At 32.6% G+C, this 25,567-nt stretch overlaps 2 protein-coding genes and 1 long non-coding RNA gene across 4 annotated transcripts; 1 reads left to right on the top strand and 2 right to left on the bottom strand.

Moving 5' to 3' along the window:
- Nucleotides 1-705: 705 nt before the first annotated feature.
- On the top strand, nt 706-2,352 carry LOC140037032 (F-box/LRR-repeat protein 12-like). The gene is made up of 2 exons (XM_072080657.1): nt 706-797; nt 930-2,352. The coding sequence occupies exon 2, from the start codon at nt 1,055-1,057 to the stop codon at nt 2,234-2,236; it is 1,182 nt and encodes a 393-aa protein (XP_071936758.1). The 5' UTR covers nt 706-797; nt 930-1,054; the 3' UTR covers nt 2,237-2,352.
- Nucleotides 2,353-5,360: 3,008 nt separating this feature from the next.
- Nucleotides 5,361-8,308, bottom strand: LOC113727423 (peroxisomal membrane protein 13). Of its 2 annotated transcripts, none has more exons than XM_027251579.2 (5): nt 8,137-8,308; nt 7,692-7,925; nt 6,728-7,035; nt 6,025-6,117; nt 5,361-5,907 (listed from the first exon to the last, which is right to left on the bottom strand). In XM_027251579.2, exons 1-5 carry the CDS (start codon nt 8,159-8,161, stop codon nt 5,692-5,694), a joined length of 876 nt encoding a protein of 291 aa, XP_027107380.2. In that variant the 5' UTR covers nt 8,162-8,308; the 3' UTR covers nt 5,361-5,691. The 2 variants fall into 2 exon arrangements, with proteins under 2 accessions (XP_027107380.2, XP_027107381.2); XM_027251580.2 differs by having other exon boundaries at nt 7,692-7,922.
- A 13,269-nt stretch (nt 8,309-21,577) lies between these two features.
- LOC140037328 (uncharacterized) lies at nt 21,578-23,637 on the bottom strand. Its single transcript, XR_011841252.1, has 2 exons — nt 23,301-23,637; nt 21,578-22,825 (listed from the first exon to the last, which is right to left on the bottom strand). It is a non-coding gene; the product is annotated as an uncharacterized lncRNA (long non-coding RNA).
- Nucleotides 23,638-25,567: the final 1,930 nt, after the last annotated feature.

Raw genomic sequence — 25,567 nt, 5'->3', positions numbered from 1 at the left:
TTTAGATTAAAATTTTGGTGTATCAACCCAAATCCTAGATATGTATAGCAATGTTTGGCATTAATAATCACTTCAAACATGATTCTTTATAAATGATGTGACCTTTCTACATTAAAATTGATATCTTCAATCCAGAAAGTGCCTAACACCAGCAATTTTGGTTCTTTTGGGTAATTTTTCTTCCTATTTTATAGGAACTGAAAGATGATGAAGATATTAATAGTTATTTCCACATTCAGTCAGTTCTTTTTTGATTTTTCTTCTTTTAGGGAATCAAATGTTGTCTAAGATTCAAGTGTTATCCATTACCTAAAGTCACTATCGGTTGATTTCAACTCGACAATTTTCAATTTGCCAGTCAGTTTGCACCTCTATCTGCTGATATGTATTGGCACCTTTAACACTCAGTAGAATTTTTGGTGGCTGCGTGTGTAGTATGTATGCTAGTATCTTGGCACAGTCTGTGTCTTTATTCTGAGATAGAAGTTCTCTTAAATATTTAACAAGTACAAAAGTAGTTATTTGAATTATCTAAAGCCAACTTAAAAAAGCACCTATTTTGTCCTGGTAGTTATAAGTATATATGTTGTATCAAAGGGTATTGGTGGAATATCAAAAGAGACCAGATTTCATTTGTAGTAGGACTAACCTTGCATATGATTCTTGCAGAATAATTTATTTATCTCTTCTTTCAATGCTTTGCAGCTGTGGATCTTGTGGATACCCTCTGAATCTAACATCTTCTACACGTGCAATTTCTGGCATAGGACCCGAATACAAAAAATCCATTGCAAAAGGTTTTATCTCATTCATCTCCATTGACCTCAGTCGATTTACTCGAGTTGATGAAGTAACGTGCCTTCCAATATCTTTGGGCTGTTACCCTTCAAAAACAAAACTTCTTTGTCGTAAATGTGGTGTGCTTATAGGTCACATACAAGGAGATTCTCACACTCCATGCATTTTTGACTCAATGACCTCCTCTAGCTCATGCAAAAACATTATGATAAGGATTCAAGCTTTGCAACCTTCAGAAGAGTGCTAGTGCTTTCAAATGGAGAATTGTTACAAAGATTGTCTGACCTCTATTATGCAACTTCCTGATGATTGCTTGTATTTTATTTTTCACTGGCTTGACTCTGCCTCTGATCGGGAATCTTTTGGATTAACTTGTCATCGATGGCTTCAGATTCAAAACTCAAGTCGTCGAAGATTACAGTTCCAATGCTCATTCACTAAACTGGATATTCCCTCCTTATCTCAAAGTAGCATGAAAATTGATGCCTTTTATCTACATAGGTTGCTTAACCGCTTCCAGAAGCTGCACTATTTGTCTCTATCTGGTTGCATTGAGATGCCTGATTTTGGTTTGAGACAGTTGCTAAATTATGGGTCCCAGCTTCAGACTCTTCATTTACACTGTTGTTTTGGAATAACTGATCATGGAATTTCCTTAGTTGCCTCTGGATGTCCTTCTTTGACAATTATTAGTCTTTATCGCTGCAATGTTACTGATATTGGGTTAAAGACCTTATCTGAATCTTGCTTGGCCTTAAAAGATGTGGATCTGTCATATTGTTCACTTATATCTGACCAGGGTATAAGAGCCCTTGCCAAGAATTGCCGTCACCTTCGTGCTGTCTGTATGACTAACTGTAGAAGTGTCACTGGTGTTGGCTTTATGGGCTGTTCACAGAGTTTGACTTTTCTAGAGGCCAATGGTTGTAAGCTAGAGCCAGGAGGAATCATGGCTATTGTGAGTGGCGGTGGACTTGAATATTTGAATCTTTCATGCCTGTGGTGGTGCATTGGTAGAGATGGTTTGACAGCAATTGGTGCTGGATTTGCAACTAAGCTGAAGGTACTTGATTTTCGATCTTGCAGAACTATTGGCGACAATTCTATCATTGCAATTGCAAAGGGATGCCCTTTGCTCCAAGAATGGAACCTGGCATTATGTCATGAGATCACGAGAGCTGGTTGGGAAGCAATTGGTGTAAATTGTCATCACTTGGAGAAGCTTCATGTCAATCGTTGTCGCAATTTATGTGATGAAGGATTGCAGGCCTTGAGGTATGGCTGCAAAAAACTCTCTGTTCTTTATATGAGTATCAGTAAATCCTGCAATATCAGTTCCACAGCGCTGGAGATTTTCAGATGTTCAAGAGGTGATGTCAAAATCCTAGAAGAAGAAGTAATGTCTATTGCTCCTGACTCTGCCTTCCATGTATATTAAGCGCAGATGAACCCTTTGATTTGGTGAATTCGAAAAGACACATTGTAAAATTGAAGTGTTTAGAAGCACAAGTGTTTTGTAAAATTTATACAAAACTTTTGGTAGCTTGCATGTCATTCTCAGAAGTAACAGCTAATAATGCTTACGAGTCACAACCTAAAACCTTCTTCAAGATGGAGTTACCAGTACAAAAACCAACATATGACAATTTTTGCCTTTATCATATTAACAGGATGAAGGGAAAAGGCTGGTTACTGAATTTAATCTATAAGCGTTAGGCAAAAAGGCGTTAAGCAAATAGACCTATGAGAATATGGCTGACTCGTCCATGCTTATGTTCTCAAGAGTAGGACTGTTCTTGAAAACTGATTTTAACTAAGCCAGAAAAGTCTAATGGCTTTGCTAAGTTGAACGGAAGTTTTACCTACACGATCATTGTTTATACGTGCAAGATTGGCATTGCCGTGTCTACACATTGCGGCCCTAGATTGAGATCCAATAGCTTTCTGCCAATTATACGTAACAATAAGACAATATCGCTACTTTTTTCTCAACTTTCAAAATATCACATATCTCTCCTATCAGTCATTTGAGGCCCATTATTGACATAAATAATGGTGAAATGACTCTTATACCCTGATTTTGATTGATATATATATATATATATATGTGTGTGTGTGTGTGTGTGTGTGTGTGTATTGGATTAATTACAGATTGCACCGATATAATTATGGGGTCAATAGCAATTTTCTCCATGTTTTCACGAAATAAAAAAATTGCCTCGTGATGACTAACACCATTAACTTTCTAATGATTCTCAACTTATTTGTTGAATAAATATGCCCACATTGTTATATGTTTTTCTTTTAAATTTCACTTTGTATGTGTTTTTTCTTGTATGTTTAGTTTTCGTACATTTTTCTTTCTTTCTTTTTCATCCTTTTTCTTCTTCCTTCTTTGACTTTGTCAATGCAATTTATTTTACATTCATATGTATATATTCAAATAAACTCTTCATTTGAATTAGTATTTTCTCTCATTTATAATGCTGTTTATGCCATTTCAACATTTTGTAACAATTAATTTATCATTGTTGTAGTTATTGTTCAAAATAAATCACTAATTTCTAGGTGAATCATTAATTGTTAATAAAATGTAATGTATGCTAATACTTGGGAATCAATAAAAAAATTTAAAAAAATTGGCAAAACATTTATACTAAATGTATATATTTTTAATTTCTTATATGATTTATAATAATTATATATTCGCCTTGAAAAAATAAGATATACATTTAAGCATGAAGAAAAATGTTAATAAGGATGAAAAAGATAAGAGACAATAATAAACAGAATTGAAGGTGCAACATTGTTATCGATCATTTAACTTTTGTTCGTTATTGACATTTACCGTGTAATATGAGGTTGTTAATAAAAAAAAAAAGAATTACACAAGATTTCTAAATACTTTTTTCATTTACAATGTTTCATTACATTGATTAAAATGTTTCATAAGGATTAAAGAAAAAGTATGTATTTCAGCATGAAAGAAATTCTTAATATGGGCATGAAAGCATATTGTATAATTGCTATGGACGTGTAGCTACAAGGCATAATTTGAATTAAAGCGAAAAATTATTTGTAAACAAACTAATGTTAAGGATAGCAAAAGGATATATGGGGATAGATTATCTTATCTCTCGTGAAATTAATTTTTTAATCTCACTTGAGCTAACATGTTACGAAAACATATAAATTAGGAGAGGTATGGGATATTTCTTAAACTTCAAGAAAGGCCAGCGATACTGACAAAAACATTAGTTGAGGTTTCTAAAAGTATCCCTAACAATTATATATACGCTAGGCACCCGTTTCCAACAATTTAATTTCTCAAATTCAGACCCTATCCAGATCTAGACCCTATAAGGGAATTATGGATCTAGGTAAGGTCCACTTTTTTATGATTTATATTTAAATCTAAATCCATATCAAACTCATGTATATATAATTAAATAACATGTATGTGTGTATTAGTAAATTTAGAAAATAATCTAAAGATTTTATGGGCATTGGATTGAATATGGTAAGACTTCATGATTTGTTTTAACTAATCCTTGTTGTCATTCTAATTGGTAGAATATTTTCAGGGAAAGGAGAAAAAATAAAGACAAACAAATAAAAGATTGGATATGAATACAGTTAAATCTTTGAAAAATAAATAGTAGTAGTCGACAATAGTTCTTTTTTTTTTAATTCATAATATTGCATTCAACTTCTTGAATAAAAATTGGATGGCATCTATATTATTTTTTAACACTATATATTTTTAACATATTTTTAGTTTAGTATATTCAAAAAAAAATACAACAAATACCCATTAAATACCCAGACCCATGAGAGTCTGGATCTACATTTGGGTCTAACTATTTATAGATCTAGATTAAAAAGATCCAACCCAAATTCTATCCATTCACATGCCTAACCGTGACAAACTATTAGACATGCAAATGTTAGAGCAATCGTGACCAACTACTCAATTGGTAAAAATACTTCTCTTCCTTGAAAAGCTGTTTTTCTATTACTAATGAACAAAGAAAAAGTTGCAATCGCACAACCACAAGATAGTGCAAAATGGTTAATATGTGAAAACGCAATTACCGAACAGGGATTTCTTGCATTTTTGAAGAATAAAATCAATTTGCTTCGAGAAAAAAAAAATATATGAATGACCTTTTTCAACCATCTGCTTTACTTATGTAACATAAATTGAAAAATGGAACCGGTGCTGTCGAAGGATTTTTTGCAATCATTTTGACTAAACCAGAATAAAGCAAAACAACCAGCTTCAAAGCTTACCTTATTAATAGCAAAGCGACCAGCTTCTGCCAATGCCAATTGAGAATAGTTTTGCTAAATATGATCCAAACAGGTATAGAAGGAAATAAACATCATACAAAAGAATTTGGTACTGTTACTCCATGCAAATGAATTATGTATGATCAATCCAACCTCCAGAGTATGGCATTTAAGTTGATTAACATAATCAATATCTGTAGAGAGCCCTGAGGGATCACAGCCACGGTCTGAAGGTTGAATTAAACCGGAAAAGACACTCACAAACAGTAGGTCTCAAAGAGCTCAAGACAAGCCATATATTACAATTTTCACACTACATTATTGGTTACATTATTTGTTCATCCCCCTGTTCATTTTGGGATTGTTCATCCAGAAACCAGCACAACCAGTATTCATTATGTAGATCTGTTTGTGTGTGCTGCAACAGAGGGAGACAACAGAGAGACAGGTACAGGTAGATCACCGGCAAAAAAATTCTCCACTAAGAGGTTTTGTGCTATCCCGGACACACAATTGCAGCATCACAATATCAATCTTCTGGATTCGTAAACATTTAACAGCCAACTCCCATCGGCACCATTGATTAAGCATTCCATCAAATTAATTGTTTGCGTTATCTCCCCATAGATTATCCCAGCCACCACTTGGAGGAGCCTTGGGTCCCTCGATATAGTTTTGGTTCCCGTGGGGATTATGTGGACCTTGAAGCCCATGAGGACCAGGGGGTTGACCTTTTTTTGGCTTTGTTCGAATTCCCAATATTCTTAGAACAAATCTAGCAAGCTCCCCATATAATAACCCAGAGCGATCAAACAGCTGCAAATAAAAATAACAAGAGTCACTAATTAAGATTGTAACCCCACTTATTCAATCTCCAAAAACAAAACTACCTTTAGTTAGAGACAAAAATGAGATACAAGATCACCAAATTACCTGAAGAAGAGCCGTCACAAACATGTGAAATGCCTGGGTATTTTGGTCAATTAATATCGCAACTCGTCCAAAGAAAGTGACGACGCCTTGCATCTGCAACAGTTGCAAAGAGTTAGTTATAACCTTCTTCCAAAAGTAGCAATTACGTAGTAGTAAAAGGATAACAGAAATTATAACGCTTACTTCAGGACATACACAAATCAAGATGCATTTAAAATGAATGGACAAGCTTAAAATGACAACTGCATAAGGTAAAATCTTAATTCACATATAAAGAGCTTGTTAATCTTTGTTGTTTGTTTTCCAGCACAGTCAAACCTGGGAACTGCATAGTCTTTCAACCAATAATTCGATTCGACATATACCAGTTAGTTAATTAGCAAAATTTTGCCTTGGTATGGTCCGAAACAACGCCCAGTAAGGATGCACGCTTTAGTCCCCTCCCAAAGTGAAATAGCTTAATACTCCATTTCATGCAGCAGGTACTAGATGAAGAAAAACGAATTCATTTGATCCTACATCATTTCTGTAAGCATCTGACAAAGAACCAAAGATCTATTTTGAAAAAGAAAGTCACAAGCTTCCAGGATCTGATGGTTATACTGAAACACAAAAAGGCAGAAAGCCTTGAAAGAACTCAATATCTGGTGCACAATTGTGATCTTCTTTAGCATGAGAGAGAGAGAGAGAGATCTTAGCTTACCACCCTCATTAAGGAAACCCAAAAGCTTGGCGGAGAAGAAGGAGCACCAAAGGGATTGTTAGGGTCCTGGTCACCATATGGAGCACCCATGCCACCCATGCCACCCATGCCATAACCACCACCATACATTCCCCCTCCATACATGCCACCTCCATAAAGTCCACCATACCCTCCTCTATACATGTTGTTTCCATACAAGCCACTGCCATAAGACCCACCTACACCGCCATAAGACCCACCTAAACCGCCATACGAATTGTACATTCCACTCCCGTAACCACTATTGTAATTTAAACTGGAACCATAACCTGGATGAAACAAATCAGGCAAGCAGATTTTGTCAGATACTTAAGGCTCAAATAATTTGCAAGATGACATACATTGCTAATCTGTCATCATAAACTACAGCTTATGGAGCACTAAAAGCAATAACAGTTTCTTAGTGAATCAAAAAGCCACATTTTGACAATATGAACCTTAATCAACAATCCCAACTTTAGTCTTTTATTTAGCTTTTCTTAAAACACAAGTAATTACAAACACTGGAAAGCCCAATTAATATCATTAAGGAGTTTCAGAGCCAATATTTCACCTTTGAAATCTAAGAGAAGTGCTTAGAATGGCATGCTTAGAGCTTCCTAACCCTATATGTTGCCACTAATCAGTCACATAATATTAGTAAATAATCACAAAAAAATCGATCATTAGTGAATTATTTGCCAAAAATTTATTTGCTTGCATCATTAATACATTTTTCAACCAACATTTTATCTCACATGCATCACATCAAAAAAGTACTACAGTATCTTTTTGAAAACATTATCGCAAATAATCTACTATCCAAACATACTCAAAATGACACCAATGACACCAGATAATTAACCACAGCAATAGAGATTTCATAGCCCCATCAAGTAACAATATTAAAATAGAAAAACTAAACAAAAATTCAGTCAAAATCTACCTCCGTAACTTTGCTGCTGCTGCTCCCAAGGCCTAGAGGGCATAGGCCGCCCCACCGCATTTGCATTGACAGTTGAAGCATTCCTATCCGCAGTCGAAACAATCTCACCGGGCCTTCCTGTTCCAGAAGCTTCCACAACATCACTTGTGCTACCCGCTGACGGTGGCTTAAACGGCGCCGGGCCCGATGACGACCCGGCACGTTCCCACGGTTTCGCCGGAGGATTACTACCTGCTACACCAAAATTCAACACAAATTCCCACTCAAGAAGATAAAAAAACAAAAAAAAGGAAAATTATCTAACATTTCAAAATGATAAGCTACAGAAACACGGACAAAAATTAACCCTAATATAAAAAACTGGAAGATAAACCTAATTACAAATAAAAATCACAAATTTAGTACTTATGCAACACGATTGAAATTGGAATTGAACTGTACAGACCTGATGCTGACGAATTGCTAGCCATCGGAGAGAGAAGAGAAAACCGGGGAAGGGGTTGAGAGTTTCAATGAGGCTACGTTTTTGCCTGTTATATGGCTATCTTTTTGTTCCCCCACCTTTCTTTTTTGGAGAATTTCGTTCTATTTTACTATTTGGATTTTTTTATTTTTTATTTTTTGGAAAGGCAGGGGAGGATTCCTAATCGTGTTTTTTTGATATGGATGCTGTGAATATTTTTGGCTGTTAAGGGGTTGAGACTTGAGAGTTTCAATGAGGCTACGTTTTTGCCTGTTATATGGCTATCTTTTTGTCCCCCAACCTTTCCTTTTTGGGGAATTTCGTTCTATTTTACTATTTGGATTTTTTTTATTTTTTGGAAAGGCAGGGGAAGATTCCTAATCGTGTTTTTTTTATATGGATGATGTGAATTTACATTTTTGGGCTTCTGTCTAGTTGTTGCACATGGTAAGTGTGCGTGCGTCCACTTAAAATTGATCGGCCATGGGAGGTGGTCTTGGTCAAGGTCAAATGGCATGAGCTTGCGTTGGACTTGCAAATTGCTGGGCTGGCCCACTTGGTAAGTGGCGGATCAATGCCAACATTGATTCAAGCTTTTTTTTTTTTTTTTTAATTCGTAACACTGCAGTGTTACAAGGATCACCTGAAATGAAATTAATTTTTATGCAAAATTTTTTTTTCTAACAACAAGCAGAGGTGGGATGGGATTTAACGAGCAGGGAAGGAAAAGAGGAAAATTGAGCCAAATATCTAAATTTTGAAATCTCAATCTTAATCATTAAATCAAAACTTTTATACAACTTGTTAAGTTGACTAAATAGTAGTGTTTGTAGTTTACATGATGTTGAAAAGCATTTACGATGCTAAATTCGTAATTTACAGCTTTTGAAAGATTTTGTACTTCTACTATCCATCGTGTAAAATAATTGACACGGACAATTTAATTTATTCCAACTCTGTAAGTTACCACTAATAGACATAGCTTTGTTTCCTTGATTTAGACGGAAGCATTGGTCTGGGTGATGCTATTGTCATGGTTGGGATTCACCTTAAAACTTAAACGAATTTTGATATTTGTATTATAATAGTTGAGTATGTGAGGGATGAAATGGAAAATTAAGATGGGTTGAGTGTGAAATAAAGATGGGACTCTCGACTGGGGAAGGCAATAACTAACAAGTTCATCAAAGGAAAGAATGAGTTTGTTTGGACAAAGATAATTTGGTTTGCAAAATTTGTTTTCACAAATTCCAATCACCTTTTTATCTTCCCAATCACCTTTTTATCTCACATACATCACATCACAAAAAGTGTTACAGTAAATATCTCAAATAAATCATCCAAATAAACTCTTATCCAAACAAACTCAATTGAAGACTAGAGTTTTCTTGTACGTCCAAAAGTTGCATTGGGATTCCTTAGGCTAGGCTGTTTATACTAAGGCATTTGTCCAATTTAATAACTACCTTAGACTACATTTTTATTAACCTTTTACCACTCTAAGGTTTAGTAGTTTAATGTGATATCTATCCTATCTGCCCATTTATGTCTGTCAATTGCTTAGGCAGGTACCTTCTTGATCTTTACATGAATAAGGAAAAATGTTTTTCATCCAGCTTTATATTGACATGTTATATACCCTAGTGTCTTCTTTCTTCAATCTTCACTCATATTACAAGGTATTCATCTATCATATAGATAGACACAAAGTATACTTGGATCCTACTCCAACTCAAGTACAAGATAATGAATCCCACACCTCACTCTAGATCTGACAATACTAAGTTAATCAGTATCCGCCTATTCTGTCCTAGGAATACCCTTTAATAATTACTTAACCATGGTATCATTGCCCAATTTCCGGTTGGCAACTTTCCATTCATAAGTGGTCAATATGCAAACATTTCACGTCTAACCTAGTGGCTTGTGCAACATCATCGAACTATTAATGAAAATTTTCAACATCATCTAGCTTTGAAGGAGAGTGCCAAAGGTCAGGTATATTTGATATTATATTTTCTTTTCTTCAAATACTAGAGTTGAACCTCAGCCTGGATTGTCTATTTCTAATTCCTAAAGACCTCTAAGACAATTGATAGCAAATTTTAAAAACCTATCCTTTTATTACTTACTCTAGTTAGTGATTTTTGACTAGCTGCCTAGTCCAATTTTTGGTTCTTCATCTTCGAAAAACAGCTTTATAGTTGCAATAAGATGGGTTTCTTGCTTAGTGAGAAAATAAATACTAATTGCACTATATGTGACGATCCCACCTCCCCCTAAAGTGTACCCTCAGGGTTTGGCAGACCGTCTGCCCAACTCTCGTCAGACTCACTCGCTCATATTAACTTGAGAGATAATATTACTATTAACTATCAAACTTCACAATATATACATGAACCTCAACTGTCCAATAGCAAGAACAAAACCTCTCCCAAACTTACTTAAATATATACATTGCTTGTCATCAATTGCCCATACAACCCTAGGTATGATCAGGGGTTCAAGCTTACAAAAAAAAATCAAATAATCTTGATATAGAGCCAAGAAATGCTCACTAGAATATTTATCAAAACTTAGACAAAAGCTCTGCCTTCTTCGATTTCCACTCTCAAGTCACAACCCCATGTTAAGGAAAATAGCTAAAGGAATGAGTTAAAAACCCAGTGAACCTCCAAAAAAACATGCAAGCAAACTAGCAGATAGATAACATTCACATTATTTCGGGAAGCAGGTAATAACCAGATAGATCATGCAATAATGTATAGTAAAGAACACATTTACATAAAAGGAGATAGTCTGCTCTCAGGAGCAAGTTTCACAGTAGCTTGTCCGGGATCCGCTGACACTCCGTCAACCATGGAATTATAATGTCCGTAGATCACCACTTGTCTCCAGTCCCGTTCCTCCGATCATCCCCCTGTACCGGTCCCGAACTCCAAAGATAAACAGTATCCATGGTTCGTCAATCTTCTCAACCAAACCCTTGCCAGCTCGATTCGACCAATTAGCCAATGGGATTTGGGATCCCATCTCAGGTACTCAATATTCAAGTTAGTCATGAGTGGAGACATTGGATGTCACCCAATGCTCAAGTATTGCAGGTAAACAGTGTATTTCACTTGTCACTTGTAAACAGTTTTCGCTTGTTCAGGTCACTTGTAAAACAGGTTAGAAATCTTTCCTTTACCCAAGGCTGTCCAGCCTACTCGGATAGGGGTTCCAGCAAAGGGTTTAGTTCAATCGATGCTATAAAGTACACATCAGGCGTATATTCATGCAACGCATGAGCAACTCAAGGTTGTCCAGCCTAGATAGGGGTTCCAACGAAGGGCCCAGTTCAGCCATTGCTAGCCTACATTCATGCATACGCATGATTAATCCAAGGCTATCTAACTTACTCAATGTCTCGGATAAGGGTTCTAACGAAGGGCCTAGTTCAATCGATGCCGTAAAATCTACAGCCGGCCTATATTCATGCACATACACATTTAAGTTCCCATTCAAGATCATGGAATTCAAGTTCACGAAGGTCGAGTGCAATAAAATACACACTCACCTAGCCAAGGTCAAGTCAAGTGAGTTTAGTATTTTAAGTATTTCAAGCGTTTCAAGCAGTGATAGCAGTTGCATTTCAAGTACTCGACAATTTCGTCATGATAACATTTCAAGCAAGCCACAAGTCACATGTATATCAGGTCAGTTATATTACACATGTATATCTGTTCACTTATAAATAAGATATCAAGAGTTCAGTCAAGTTAGATCAAGTGCGATAAAGTACACACTCGCCTATGCAATAGCAATTCAGTGTCCCTAGCAATTTCGAGCAATAAGTCCCATTTTGAGCATCAAGTCACATAAAGCATCAATTAAGTAAAACACATAGTCCTAGCATGTAGTTGGAACACTCACCAATTGATCACAGTGTTTCCACTTCAAACCTTGGTTCTTTCTCTTGATCATTCTCAAGTCCTGTGGTTATATCATACATCAAGAGTCTAGCCACTTCACTTAGCAAACAAAGCAATTTGCAGGTTTAACCCCCATACAACTTTCACAAGTGCACAGTTTTCTGGGTCAAATCCAGGGGAAAACCCATGTGCATGCTAAAACAATACTTCAAGGAGAATATGGAGCACAAGGACATCGATTATACTCAAAAGTTTAAAGAAAATAGGACAAGACTCTCAAGGTGCAAAGCTAGAAATTTCAACTAGAAAACAGTTCAGAGAAAACTCATTTCCTTTCATTTAAACCTCTTGTTTTGGCTCAAAACCAACACACATGCATAGAACAAGATTGTAACAAGTGTCTTGAGAAAGATCATAAGCAAGAGTAAAGCAAAAGTCCCCTAAACTTAAACTCAAGCTCTCTCTCGCTCTATCAGTCAACCAAGCAAACTTAGCAACTCTTAACCTCAATTCCTCCATCTAAACTTTCGAGTTTAACCTTATCTTTTTGGCAAAATACAATAGAGCATGGCTAACATAACATGAGACTTATGGCATATCTTCTTGGCAAGGAAAGCCGTCAAAATCACACATATAGAAAGCTAGACTAAGCTGTGTACTACATGTACCAAAACTAGAACTTTCGCATGATAAAACGGTTTGAAGAGAAAGCATTTCCTTTCTTTTGAACTTCTTTGTTTTAACTGAAATCCAAAGTATATGCAAAGATCATGGTTTAACAAGTGTTTTGGACAAAAGTAACAAGAATATGTGCATGAGCAAGTCAAAATAACTCTCCCTCTCTCAAACGACCAACCAAGCAAAAGTTCAACAACTTGCCCCAAGTTCTTCTAGTTAAACCTCCAATTTTTCACCCTATTTCCATGGCAAAACCACTAGCAATCAAATGAACATATCATGAAGTGTATGGTGCATATGCTAGGTAAGGAAATCCATCAAAATGTTACATAGATAAAGCTTTAAATTCATCTGAAGAGATTATACACCAAAGCTGAAATTTTCACTTATAACTTGAGAATCCTCCATAAAAGGCATTCCTTTGAACTTATAGGATATCATACATCAAGTAGATTCAAAGATAAGAGAAGAAAGATAGGTTTTCTATCAAGTTTACCTCTTTTCCCCAAGACCTAAGATGAAACAAATCAAGAAGTGATTATGGTTTTCTTCCTCCAAGAACTCCTCCAAGAATTCCCTTCCAAGCTTGCTTCAAGGGTCTTCCCTCTTGTTTTCCCACTTGTTTTCTCACTAATTTGGAAAAGAATCAAGACTAGAATTTTTGTGCTTTCTCCCCCAATTTTCTCTCTAAAATTTCGTCCAAACTAAGCAAGAAAGAAGAAAAATGGTGAACAAATGAAAGTTTGGTTGGATAAGAAGAAAGTTTGGTCTTGGTCAAGGGCCTTTGGATGTTTGACAAATAGCAAAGCAAGAACTCATGTCTATCCATTTGTCTCTCATTCACTATAATATCTAACTCTCCTCCAATTAACTCTTAATACCCCTTGTCACATAATTTCTTTTGCACAAAACTCCTCCTAATCCTCCAAATTCATTGCACACACCTCACTAGTTGGTCACACTAGTATAATGCGCTGTGAAACTCGACATGCACCAAGTTAAATAAGGCAAGGGAATAAAAATCATGACTCAACCATTAAATCAACCACAAACTCAAGACAAGTAAGTTAAATGAACAAAAACGTAGAAAACGAAATTTCTGGTCCTCACACTATAAATCTTTGAACTCCTAGCTAACAGATTCTATTACCCTAAGAAGAGTCATTAGAGTAAGACTTTAAATAAGAGTTGAGACGAAACAAAATTTTGGTATTTGCTTAGGATGTTAAAACATTTGTTAGAAGATTTTCTCTTTATCAAGAAGAATAAAAGGATTGGAAAATGTATTGGTACTTTTACAAAGAGACCTTGGAAATGTATTTCTATCAAGCCACTTACATATTTAGTCACTAAACCAATTTTGAAATCTTACAAAGGTCCTCTAAATTTATTAATCCCTAATTCATTCTTAAGTTTAAGAGAAGACATTTATGCAAACTAAAATAATTATTTATGCAAGCATTTATAATTTTCCAGTCAAAAGAGAAAAGAAAAAAATATGAAGTTGTACATGATTAATGAAAATAGAGAAGAGAGTATAGAAATTATTAGAGCAATCCTAAAATTACTTCTCAAGATTGCTTCTCTTTTGAGCAATGAAAATAATTTTAGTCAACAAAATAGTATCCCATACTTATTAGATTCATTTGACTTATAAGAAAAAGAGTAAATCTTATATACACTAACGGTGTACACACTATCACGGTTGGATATATGACACATGTACAAAATTTGAGTTTTAAATTCAAATTCGGCTTATGTGTCAAGTATCTAATGGTGAAAGTATATACACTGTCAACGTATAGAAAATTAATCCTAAAAAAAATATATTTGATAAAGAATTTATTAATGAGATATGTCTCAACCAGTTAAATTGAGTATTAAGAACGAATAAATACAGTTAAATAATATGCAATCAATTTTTTGTTGTTTATTATTTTCTCTGTCATAGTGGCCAAATTCATTTAAAATTCGTTGTTGAGAATATAGATTAAGCATTTTATTATCGTGAATATGCAAATGCATGAAAATGAGTTTTATATTATTTTTATGTTTTCTTTTTGTTGGAAAAGCATACTCTTACTCTTTAGAAGACTATTTTAGTCTAAATAAAAAAAAATTATGTACCAAGAAATTTATAATAAAATTTTAGAAACCTTCATGAGATTTCAAAATAGTTTACAGACTAAAGAGTTTAGAATAAATTTTAAAGGGATCTATGAGATTACAAAATTAATTTTGGCACCAAATATGCAAATTGTTTCATCTCTATTTCTTAAGTCTTTTTTTGTACTTATTATATTCAGATTATGACAACTAATGGATGATGGTATTGATATAGGCTACAACTAGAAGAGGATTATAAATAATGCAACATTCTAGTATATTTTCATATCAAACCTATCATTATCATCATAGTTAAAATGAGATATTGCATATTTTTTGAAAATTTCTTGTGAAGTCAAGAAGATTCTTATAGTCAGCATTAGTGCTGTAAAAAAATAAAATAACATATTATGATTGACTTTAAGTAAAGGAATTGATTATATGATGGGAAGTCAATTTAAAAGTTATTAATTTTAGTGATTTTGTAGTAAAATTTAAGGATCTATGTCTCAAATCCAAATTATGTCAACATCTCTATACAAAATTTTACTTATAATTAAATTGAGATGGTCGTAAGATACTCTATAGGATTCATTTAGTGTATAATTGACAAATCTGATATGTAACATCTTTCTAGTAGTACCAAAGAAAAAGATAGTTTCATAACATTGTTTAATCCACCACATGAAGTTTTGACAGGCAAAAACGATCCAATAGGATAAGAAAAAAAAAAGTAACAGTGGTAGCACCTATAAAAATATTGAACTCTATATCAACATTAAAGTCAAAATCATCACCAAATACTTATAATTTATGATAGTGGTATCTAACCAGTATAACCATTTTCAATGAGCAAAATATATAAAATAAAAATAGCGATGGCTTCAATGTTGATATTAATATTATTACAGTTCTACTCAATTTTATATCTCCAACCAACTAATTACAGTAAGGTATAAGTTGAAGAGAATCACAAATAATGTAATGAGATTTTAGTAGCATGATTGCTATAACTTTGAAAGCAACATATATATATATATATTTATATATATAACTCATTCAATCATTACTTCTATCATTTAAGAATTTAAATACTTGGGAAAGTGTCTTAAAATTATGGGGTGGAAGTACTCAAACTATAGGAACAAAGAGTTGGAATAACGAAAAATTTTTAAAATTAATGGCTAAAAGTAGTATGTAACTTTTAAAGCTACAACATTTGTCACATTTCCATTTTCTTAGTATAATATTTTGGTCTATTTGACTGCTAAACATGTTTTTGCTACAACATTAGAAAGTAAGAATTTTTTCTTTTTGCAAAATTAGGAAGGTCCTTGCAATCAACATTATTGCAATGAAAAAGATTGAAAGAAATGAGTATCATAAGAAGAGATATTTTCTAAAAATCTATGCCTTCACTTTTTTTTAGGGCCCATACCTTCCATCCCTATTTTAAGTGTCAAAGAAGATACCCAAAGAACTAAAGAAGAAAATATGATCCAATTGTTTATATTTAATTAAAAAAATGTCAATCTTGTTTGTGCTTTACAATTACCTTTAAATGTTCCATTTCATTAGTCATATTTATAAATATATCATGATTCTAGATTTTAAATCCATATGGAATGAATTCTCCTTAAAGAAACTATTTCTCATTATTTTCAAAAAAAGCCCGTCTTTAGTATGAAGTTTTAATATATAAAAATATAATTTTTATTACTTGAAGAAAAAGAAATATCTTTTTAAACTATAGTAGTCCCAAAAGTAATCTTTTGTTACTTTATAGATTTCATACCCGAAGAAATATATAATATTATCATGTATGTATTGCCTATTGTGCAGCTAAATATTTTATAGCTGCAAAGTAAAAAAAGTGTTTATATAAAAAAAAAATCTTATAACATAAAGTATTATCTAGGTGTTTATGTTATTTATCCTACAAACTAAAAGAAGGAGTTATGTATATGTATATTGATTTTCTTTTTTCTGTATAATATCTAACTAGGTTGGAACTTATGAAAATTTTGGTTATGAGAAATATGGGTATTGTTTAAGTTTCAACTATGATAGAGATTGGTGTTCACAAATCCATTTGCTTATTTCATCTTTTCTGGCTTGTTCCACCACTTTGCCTTCTCATCAACTAATACTTTCAAAATCTTCTTTTGAATTCCCTACTAGGGCTAATTGCTTCCTTTTTCTCAAGTTTTTTTCTTTTCAAAATTGACATTAAAAGAGATCTCAATTGCATTTTTTTTACCCTCCTACCTCTGCCTATACCCTTTTCACCCCTAACTGTCAAGTACAAGATTCAAACCTTAAATTTGATTGTGGGGAACTCTCTAAGCGTCCTCCCCTAACTACTAAGCATTTTTCTCAAGTTATGATTATTCGTTTTCTTTTTTAGCAAGACATAATCGGATGACGTTCTTTATAACTTTGATTTAGGATTTCATTTCTATTAGTTTGATATCATGATCTTTTTAATTTTTTTGTAGCAGCTTTTTCTCAAGATTGCATGTTGTGTGGTTAGTTAATTGTGTATGCATATGCAATTCTTATGTTGATATCATGTCACTTTTTAGTTTTGGGTATTATTGATTTGGATATAGTGTATTGAAATTGTTTTTTATATGTAAGTTCACTTAAATAATAGCTTGTATGTTTTGTATCTGTGGATCTCCTATTTGATTTTGAGTTTTAATATAGTTTTGAGATATATAACTAACTTTCATTGTTTATTTGATCAAGTTAATTGTTTCATGTTTTACAATCATAGTCCTCTTCTTAGATGTCGAAAATAATTATTTCAAATGAAGTTTTTAGGGTGATCCATATGGCATGTTCATGAAATTCTATTGTTTGATTTTATGTTTATCCTTATCAACCGTTTATTTGTATACGCTTGTCGAAGCATGTGCTTTTATTCTCCTTACCAGCATCCCCCAATTGTAAAAAAATAAAGTAGTCATGAGTATAGTTGAGAACATAGATACTAAAGTAATTTAGGTGTGTATTAAATAACTAAGGTGATCGATGAGTAAAAATTTTTTTGGCAATGTAATATGTAAATATTCAATTTTCTTTCATTACTTCTTATACAATATTGTATCCTAAATATTACATTTTCATTACTTCTCACAAGATGATTTTTGAGCAAATACCAATTTCTGGGTAAATAATATTAAGGAGAAGAACTATGTTGAGATGGAGTCTACTTTGACATTTAAGTGAGAAGGAGAGCCAGCAATTACTATGAGTTGTTTCACTTTGAATTCGTGTTCGAAAGACTTTGAAGTGTTACAACAAATTCACAGTCTATATTTGTTGCTGCCCAAGTATTATTTTATGATTGGAAAAGAACCTCTGCCTTAAATTGAGTTTTGAGTACTAAAATTATTAGTTATTGAATATGATCACATGTATTTGTTGATTATGATCATGTGTATATATTTGTAAAAGATAAGAACATTTAAACTTTTAACTTATCTAATATGAATTTTCTCTTCTTTATACTTGGATTTAGCTATTAACATCTAGAATTTGGACATCGAAGATGTCAAAAACAGCACATATATAATAAATATGGTAACAATTACTATGTTTGACACTTAAAATTAGATTTATTCATACCAATTTCCTTTTATTTGCAACATTAATTAAAGGACCTCCTTCCTTATATGTGAGGTTTACTCTCTTTGTTATTATTATTAATACGGTAAATGTGATAAGAAAGGATTTAAGCATATTGGCATGGGAGGATAATCTTGTCATATCGTAAAAGGATAATAATTACTCTGGTATTAACACTAGTCAATGTATTAAATCTTAAATATGGAGAAACTTCCAGGTGTCATCCTATATATTCTTAGATGAAAATTCTTCATTGGATATGAGAAGAAATTAGTCAAAGTTTGAGACAAAATTGATACAAATTCAAGAAAAGTATGATCATGTTTTGTAGTCATAATATGAACAACTAGTTTTGTATTTTTCTTGTTTTGACTCTGTTAATACCAAAGATTTACTCCTAGGGTTTTGAAGCCAAAATATTTTTCTTAGTTTGTTAACTTCTTTTAGTAAGAGCTAACAATCATCTTTGTATAATATATGATTTCTTATTTTTATTTGTAACAATTGAAATCGACAATATTGAATTGCATATTGAGCTAGTCACCTTGGAGCACTTAGATGTGTGCTAATTTAAATCATTGATAATTACTGGGTTAAAAATAAAAAAGCCCCCTATAGTATACCTAATACACAGAAAAGTCCCCGTGGTTTCAAAACATATAAAACGACACCTCATGTTTTGAACTAAATTGTAAACTAATAGAATTCGTTAAATTTAACGAAAATGACGGTCTCGACCGTTAAACTTATCGGATTCCGTTAAGTTTACCGTTAAACTTATCGGATTCCGTTAAGTTTACCGTTAAACTTATGATTCCGTTAAGTTTACTGTTAAATTTACCGGATTCTGTTAAGTTTTCCGTTAAATTTAGCGGATTCCATTAAGTTTAACGAATTCTGTGAGTTTATAATTTAGTTCAAAACATAAGGTGTCATTTTGTATGTTTTGAAACCACGAAGGGCTTTTCTGTGTATTAGATATACCATAGGGGGCTTTTTTGTTTTTAACCTATAATTACTTTATATATATTTCAAATTTAATGACAAAGTCATTTGATTCAAATATTTTGATAAATAAAAAAGAATTTATTTATCTAAAAAATCATGAGTCGTGGGAAACTCTAACTCAATTTGTTTTATCTAATGTATATTTCTAAGCGCAATCTGTAGATGTATTTAGGGTTCATATTTTGTCTAATTTAGGAAAAATAATATTTCAAAAAAACTTTTTTGGAAATTTAGAGAAAATAAAATAAGAAAAACTATAGCCTTTTTTTTTCTTAAATAGTGTGATAACAAAAATGTAATGTAGGAAATACAAGTTTCTTTCTTTTTGGTTTTTTCCTTTTTAGCATGAAAGGAGTGGAATTTAAGAAAATGAAAGAAAGATTTGAACCAAGAAATCCCAACTCCTAGGGCATAAACAATATAAGTTTCTTCGTTTGTTTGTATGAAAATTATATAAAATGACTTTGAATCATAAAGTTTAGGAACTAAAAACAAAATTTAAATATTTCTTAAAAATAGCATAAAGTTCATTTCTTGTCCCAAAAAAGGGAAAAAAGTTGTAAAGAGTCAATCACATCAAAAGACATCATGAAACTTGCATCTTTTTTTTTTCATTCATAACAAAAAGAAGAGAAAACTGCATTTTATTTTAAATTTTTTTATGTTTATGTTTAATTTACCGTTCCTTTATGATTTTTTGATGACTTAGATTTCTTGTGAAAGTAAAAAAATTGCATTTTATTTTAAAGTTTTTTTAAATGTTTATGTTTAATAACTATTCCTTTTTTTATGATAACTTACCTTTTTTGTTACAGTCAAAATTATGTCATTAGATTGATGGAGATTATTTCTTCTTTTTGTCATGTCATGAATTAAAAAAGAAATTTAATTTTTATACGACAATAAGAAACTCTGGTTGCTAGTGACAACCTAGAGTTTTAGTTTGGGGAGGGGAGGGGAGGCCAAAGTTTGGGAGGGCCAAATCATCAAAGGTATAATAGCGAAAATAAATGTTATATTAAATAAACATGCTAAATGTAAAATAAAAGTTCAATAGACAATTACTAAGAATGAGATATTTTTCATAATAAAGGCAACACATAAAGAAAAATGTAAAAATTAGACTTTATACCATTCTATTTACTATCGATGTGGGCATTCAAAGTTGTGTTCGCTTCTTTAATTTGTATAATAGTTAAATATTCTTTTGTTTGTCTTTGATTTCCTATGTACATAGAGGGGAGGGAGGAAGAGGGAGAGGGGGAAGAGAGAGAAAAAAAACTTACCTCTGTCGGCGCCAGTGCCAGCGCCGGAAGGGATGGCCGGCATTGGAAGAGGTGATCGGAGGTGGTGGTGGGTTGATATGGGGAAGGAAGAAGAAGAAAAGAGGAAGGAAAATTTTTTTTGTGTGTTTTTGATATTTTGAATTATGTAGTTTAAAAATTTTGAAAATTTTTTTGAGATTACTATAATTAAAGTTGTTGAAAAACTGGTAGAAGACAAACTTGGTCAAAAACTTATTTGCCAAACAAACCCTAAAACTCGTGACACAATTTTCTTCTTATAGAGGGGTAGTAGCGGATTAAGGTTAAGAAAGCCATACTCGCCCATTTTCCATATTCGAAAGATGACTATTCTAACCTAGGTAAGCAAATGAACTCACTTACTTTCCTAATTTTCTAAATGAAATGCAAATTTAAATGATACAATTCACGCATATAAGGATAAGGGGATAATATAAGAGAAAATATCACACAAATGAGAAAAATAGCCTAAAATAAAAAAAATGCATGAAAATGTAATAAATGACACAAAGAATGAATCTAACGCATAGATAGAGCCTACAAGTCTAGAACTAGTCCATTTCTATAGATTCTCACTAGCATTGGACTAGTAAGGAAGTAAGAAAAAACCACAACTAGCATTGGACTAACGTGGTGACATCATACACTTATTATTTATAACAATAAAACATAATTAAAACAAATAAATACATATTAGCACATAGCACACATAGCACACATAGCACATAAGTATAATATCAAGATGCCAAATCTTAAGGAAAAGAAGTAAAACACATAAACTACATAAACATACAAAACTTATCTATTACGTCGGAGAACTTAATTACAATCTAAAATAGGGGAGCACAAGAGAAAAAAAACATAACTAACCTATCAATTACAATTAGAGTGACCTAACTACAATATAAAATGGGGAAATATGGAAGATGAACCTATCTAATCTATTTATTATAATTGTCTATCTAATTACAATTTTTTGTGAAAAGGAAAATATAACCTATCTATTACACCTTAGGTATTCGAATACTCTTCAAATAGTTATAAAATATAAATTCAATAAACATAAAAAATGAATAGAAACTTAAAATGAATAAATAAAGAAAAACACATAAATATATAAACACGTAAGAGTACGTAGGAGCATATAAAAGCACATAATCGAAATTTAGAGGGTAATGCATGTACCTCACTTTTGAAGAAGTGGACTATAATGAGAGAAGATTACTCTATTCATGCTCAAAAATCAACTAGAAGATTAATCCAAGATACTTTAAAAGAGAATATAAAAAACGTACTAAATTCTCATTATCATGTCAAACACACAAAGAAACTTAAAAATCCCAAAATTACAAGTTAAATGCACTCAAGAATAACATAATTAGCAATTAAAGAAAAAAATTATTATAATTGAGAAATCAAAAGGCAACTAGGGACTAAATTATAAAATTAGAAAGTTTTGGGGCCAAAAATATAATTTTAGAAAAGATTAAGGATCAAAATTCAATAAAAACAAAGTTTATGGGTCAAAATATAATTAAAATAAGGGCCTAAATGAAATAAATCTAAAGTTTTGGTCTATAATAAATTTACTTAAAAGTTTGGGAGCTAAATTGCAAATTTTGATTTTGATTTGACGAAAATACAATCAAATAATTTTGGGCCATTTTAATATTTAGGTAGAAACAAATGCAAATTATTTTATTAAAAATGAATTGGCCTAATAAAAAGCCCAAGTTTACTAAAAACAATAAACATATGTACTTTGAACACCCCAAATCCTAACTATGAACCCACACCAAAAAGTAAACACAAGCCCACTCCTTTCTTTTTCTCTTCCTTTTTCTTGTCTTTTCCCTTTTTTTTATTTGTCCTCGACTTCCTCACCTTCGGCCACACCTGCAACTTCTTGTTGGCAGCCTTGGCAACGCCGGTGGTGGCGCCGTCACTAGATCACTGCCGGCTACTAGTCGTCAAAATGCACCAAAATACCACTCCGAACTCCGATTTTCGCATAGATCACTCGTCAACCTTAGTTTTTACAAAAAATGATTAAAAAGTGATGAAATTGACAAAAAACAATTCGATTTCGCTCTTCCAAAATCACTAGAATCAAATCCAATAAATTACAAAAAATGCACCAACATGCTCCTTACAATATGGAAAACTCAAAACAACCACTCAATCTACAAGAAACAGCCACAAAATCATAACTTCATATGAAAAAATTAAATTTTTTTTATGAAAACCATTTGTTGTTTCCAAGCTTTGAAACTGAAAATTAAATACTAAGCATCATCATGAAACTCATAAGCAATTTAACTAGCCAAGTATAGTCATTCGCAAACTTCCAGAGCCAAATACAAATTTTGTAGTCAAGTATTCATCATATACTACTTAATCATCCAAAGTAGAAAAGCTTCAAATTTTTACCAAGAAAGAAACAAGAAACATCAATAGACAATTATGCCAAGTGAGAGATGACCTCAATTAGTAACATTCGTACCCAAGTATGGAGAAGTTGATGAAGAGATTTGTGGTTCCACACGACACCTTTGCTCATTTCTCTTGCAATAATGCCCCTTTTTGTCATGTGTATCACTAGAGAAGAGAGACTCAAGAGTTGTGTGTGTGTCTTGGGAGGGTTTGTGTTGATTAGTGTGTGTTTGTGAGATTGAGAGTCGAGAGTTGTGGGGGAATTGAAGAGAATGTGTATGGTGCAATGTTGTGTGTATAGAGTGAATTGAAAGAAAGAGTTCGTATGAGAGAGTGTGTGTGTGTGTTGTTTTTTTTTCTTATTCTTGAGAAAGAGAGAGAGGAAGTCAATGAAGTTGGTATGTGAGATGATGAATTTTGTACAAAAAAAAAGAGGAAGAGGGATGGGATGTGGAGTATAAGGTTAGGTTAATAGTATATTAGTTGAAAAAGAAATGATTAGGATGTGTGAGTTTTGTTAGGATTTTTCCTTTTCATCCCTTTTCTTTCAATAGCAAAACTCACATTAGCATATATGAAATAAATAATCAATAGGCAAATAAATATTTTAGCAAAAAATAAGGAGCACAAATGAAAATTAAAATTTTGGTGTCTACAATGAGTGTTGTGATTTGTTTTCACAAACTTAAGAAAGTTTGTATGTTAATCCTACTTAGGAGTATTTTGAATAACTAAAGCTTTGTACCTTCTAAAATTTGCAACTTATTGAAATTTACAAACTAAAAAACATAGGGATATGTTTATATACATATATATATGTGTGTGTGTGTGTGCGCATGTGCGTGCGCCTCTATGTAATTATGTATGTATATGTGTGTGTGTATGTATGTATCAGAAAAAATTTAATTATGATATGACAATGACAGAGATGAAAAAATGACAAAAAGATAGAGGAGACAAAAGAAACAAGTATATATCTACAAACATGTATGTATGTATGTATGTATATGCATTTATGTATGTACATATATACATGTGTGTATGTATCTGTGTGTGTATATACATAAATACGTATCCTTGAACCAACAAAATGAAACCAGACTCCATTTTTTAGAAAATTCTTCCCAAAAGTGTACAATAAAATCAAACAAGGAACTTGGACATATTGTTTAGTATCCTTGGTTACATCAAATTGTTAGCACCTGAAACTTTAAAATATGAAGTAAACCACCTACATTGCATGGAAAATAAAAATGATTAGTAGTAAGAGTTAATTAAAGGGGAGACTAATACATGCAACTATCAACATAGGATCAGGTTCGAGTTTTAGTCTTTGGAACAAATCTGGTTTGAATTAAACAATTGAAGTAAAACACATAAAGAAATTTCAAACAAGGGAAATTTCCAAGTTAATGGTTCTAGATTATTAAATAATTATTAGATAATGTATTGCATCTATACATCCAGCTAGTTTACCAAAATTAGATGAAATAGTGATAGTAATGAAAGCTGACTAATTTTATGGAAATACAGGACAAGGAATAGCACAATAGAAATGAAAGAAAAAAAATGAATAGCAATAATATTATTAAATAATAGTAAAGCCATGTTGAGTTATGCTGTTAAGGACTAATCCATAAAATGCATTTGAAGGAAAAGTAAAACACTACCGTTGTCGCTTCCAATTTAGAATACAAATAGGCCATGTTGTTTAAAGTATTAAAGCATTCAATAAGTAATTAGGACAAATTGTTGAGCTACAAGTCTATGAACTGGACAGCTGAAAAAAAGAAAGTAGTAGCTAGCACTGCAACTAGAGTCATGCATAAATAGAATTATTATTGTGACACAAGCTAAGATTACTATTGGTCATCTTTATTCTACCACCAAGAGTCATTATACAACAACATAAATAGAAAATAAAGGAAGAAGAGTGATGGGTAACCTCACAACCGCACAACAGCTCTTATTCGCTTTACCTCCACCAATGGAGCTAATGAAATGCCTACCGCAGCTGCTTCTAAAGCTGGCCAACAAATGGGGACTCAGGGAGAAAGGTGGTTTTCAATTGAAAGACGGCAATGGTGGTGGTGGTAACGGCTGACTAGTGGTGACGGTGGTAGTGGCTAGGATTTGCTTTTGATTTGGGAGAATGAGGAATGAGGAACATGGAGAAGAAGAATAGAAGTTACGTTTGCGTCTTGTGTTTCTTGGAAATTTAGAACTTAATATTTAGTTTCTAATTTAGTAATTAGGTATACAATTAGGGGTATTTATGTAATTTTGCATAGCTCGACGAGCTCATAAACCTATATACAAATGACTTGAGTTTGACTT

Source organism: Coffea arabica, chromosome 2e (assembly GCF_036785885.1).
Source record: "Coffea arabica cultivar ET-39 chromosome 2e, Coffea Arabica ET-39 HiFi, whole genome shotgun sequence".
Classification (NCBI taxonomy): Eukaryota; Viridiplantae; Streptophyta; class Magnoliopsida; order Gentianales; family Rubiaceae; genus Coffea; species Coffea arabica.
The sequence above is the reverse complement of the archived record's forward strand: the minus strand, read 5'-3'. Positions and strand labels throughout refer to the sequence as shown.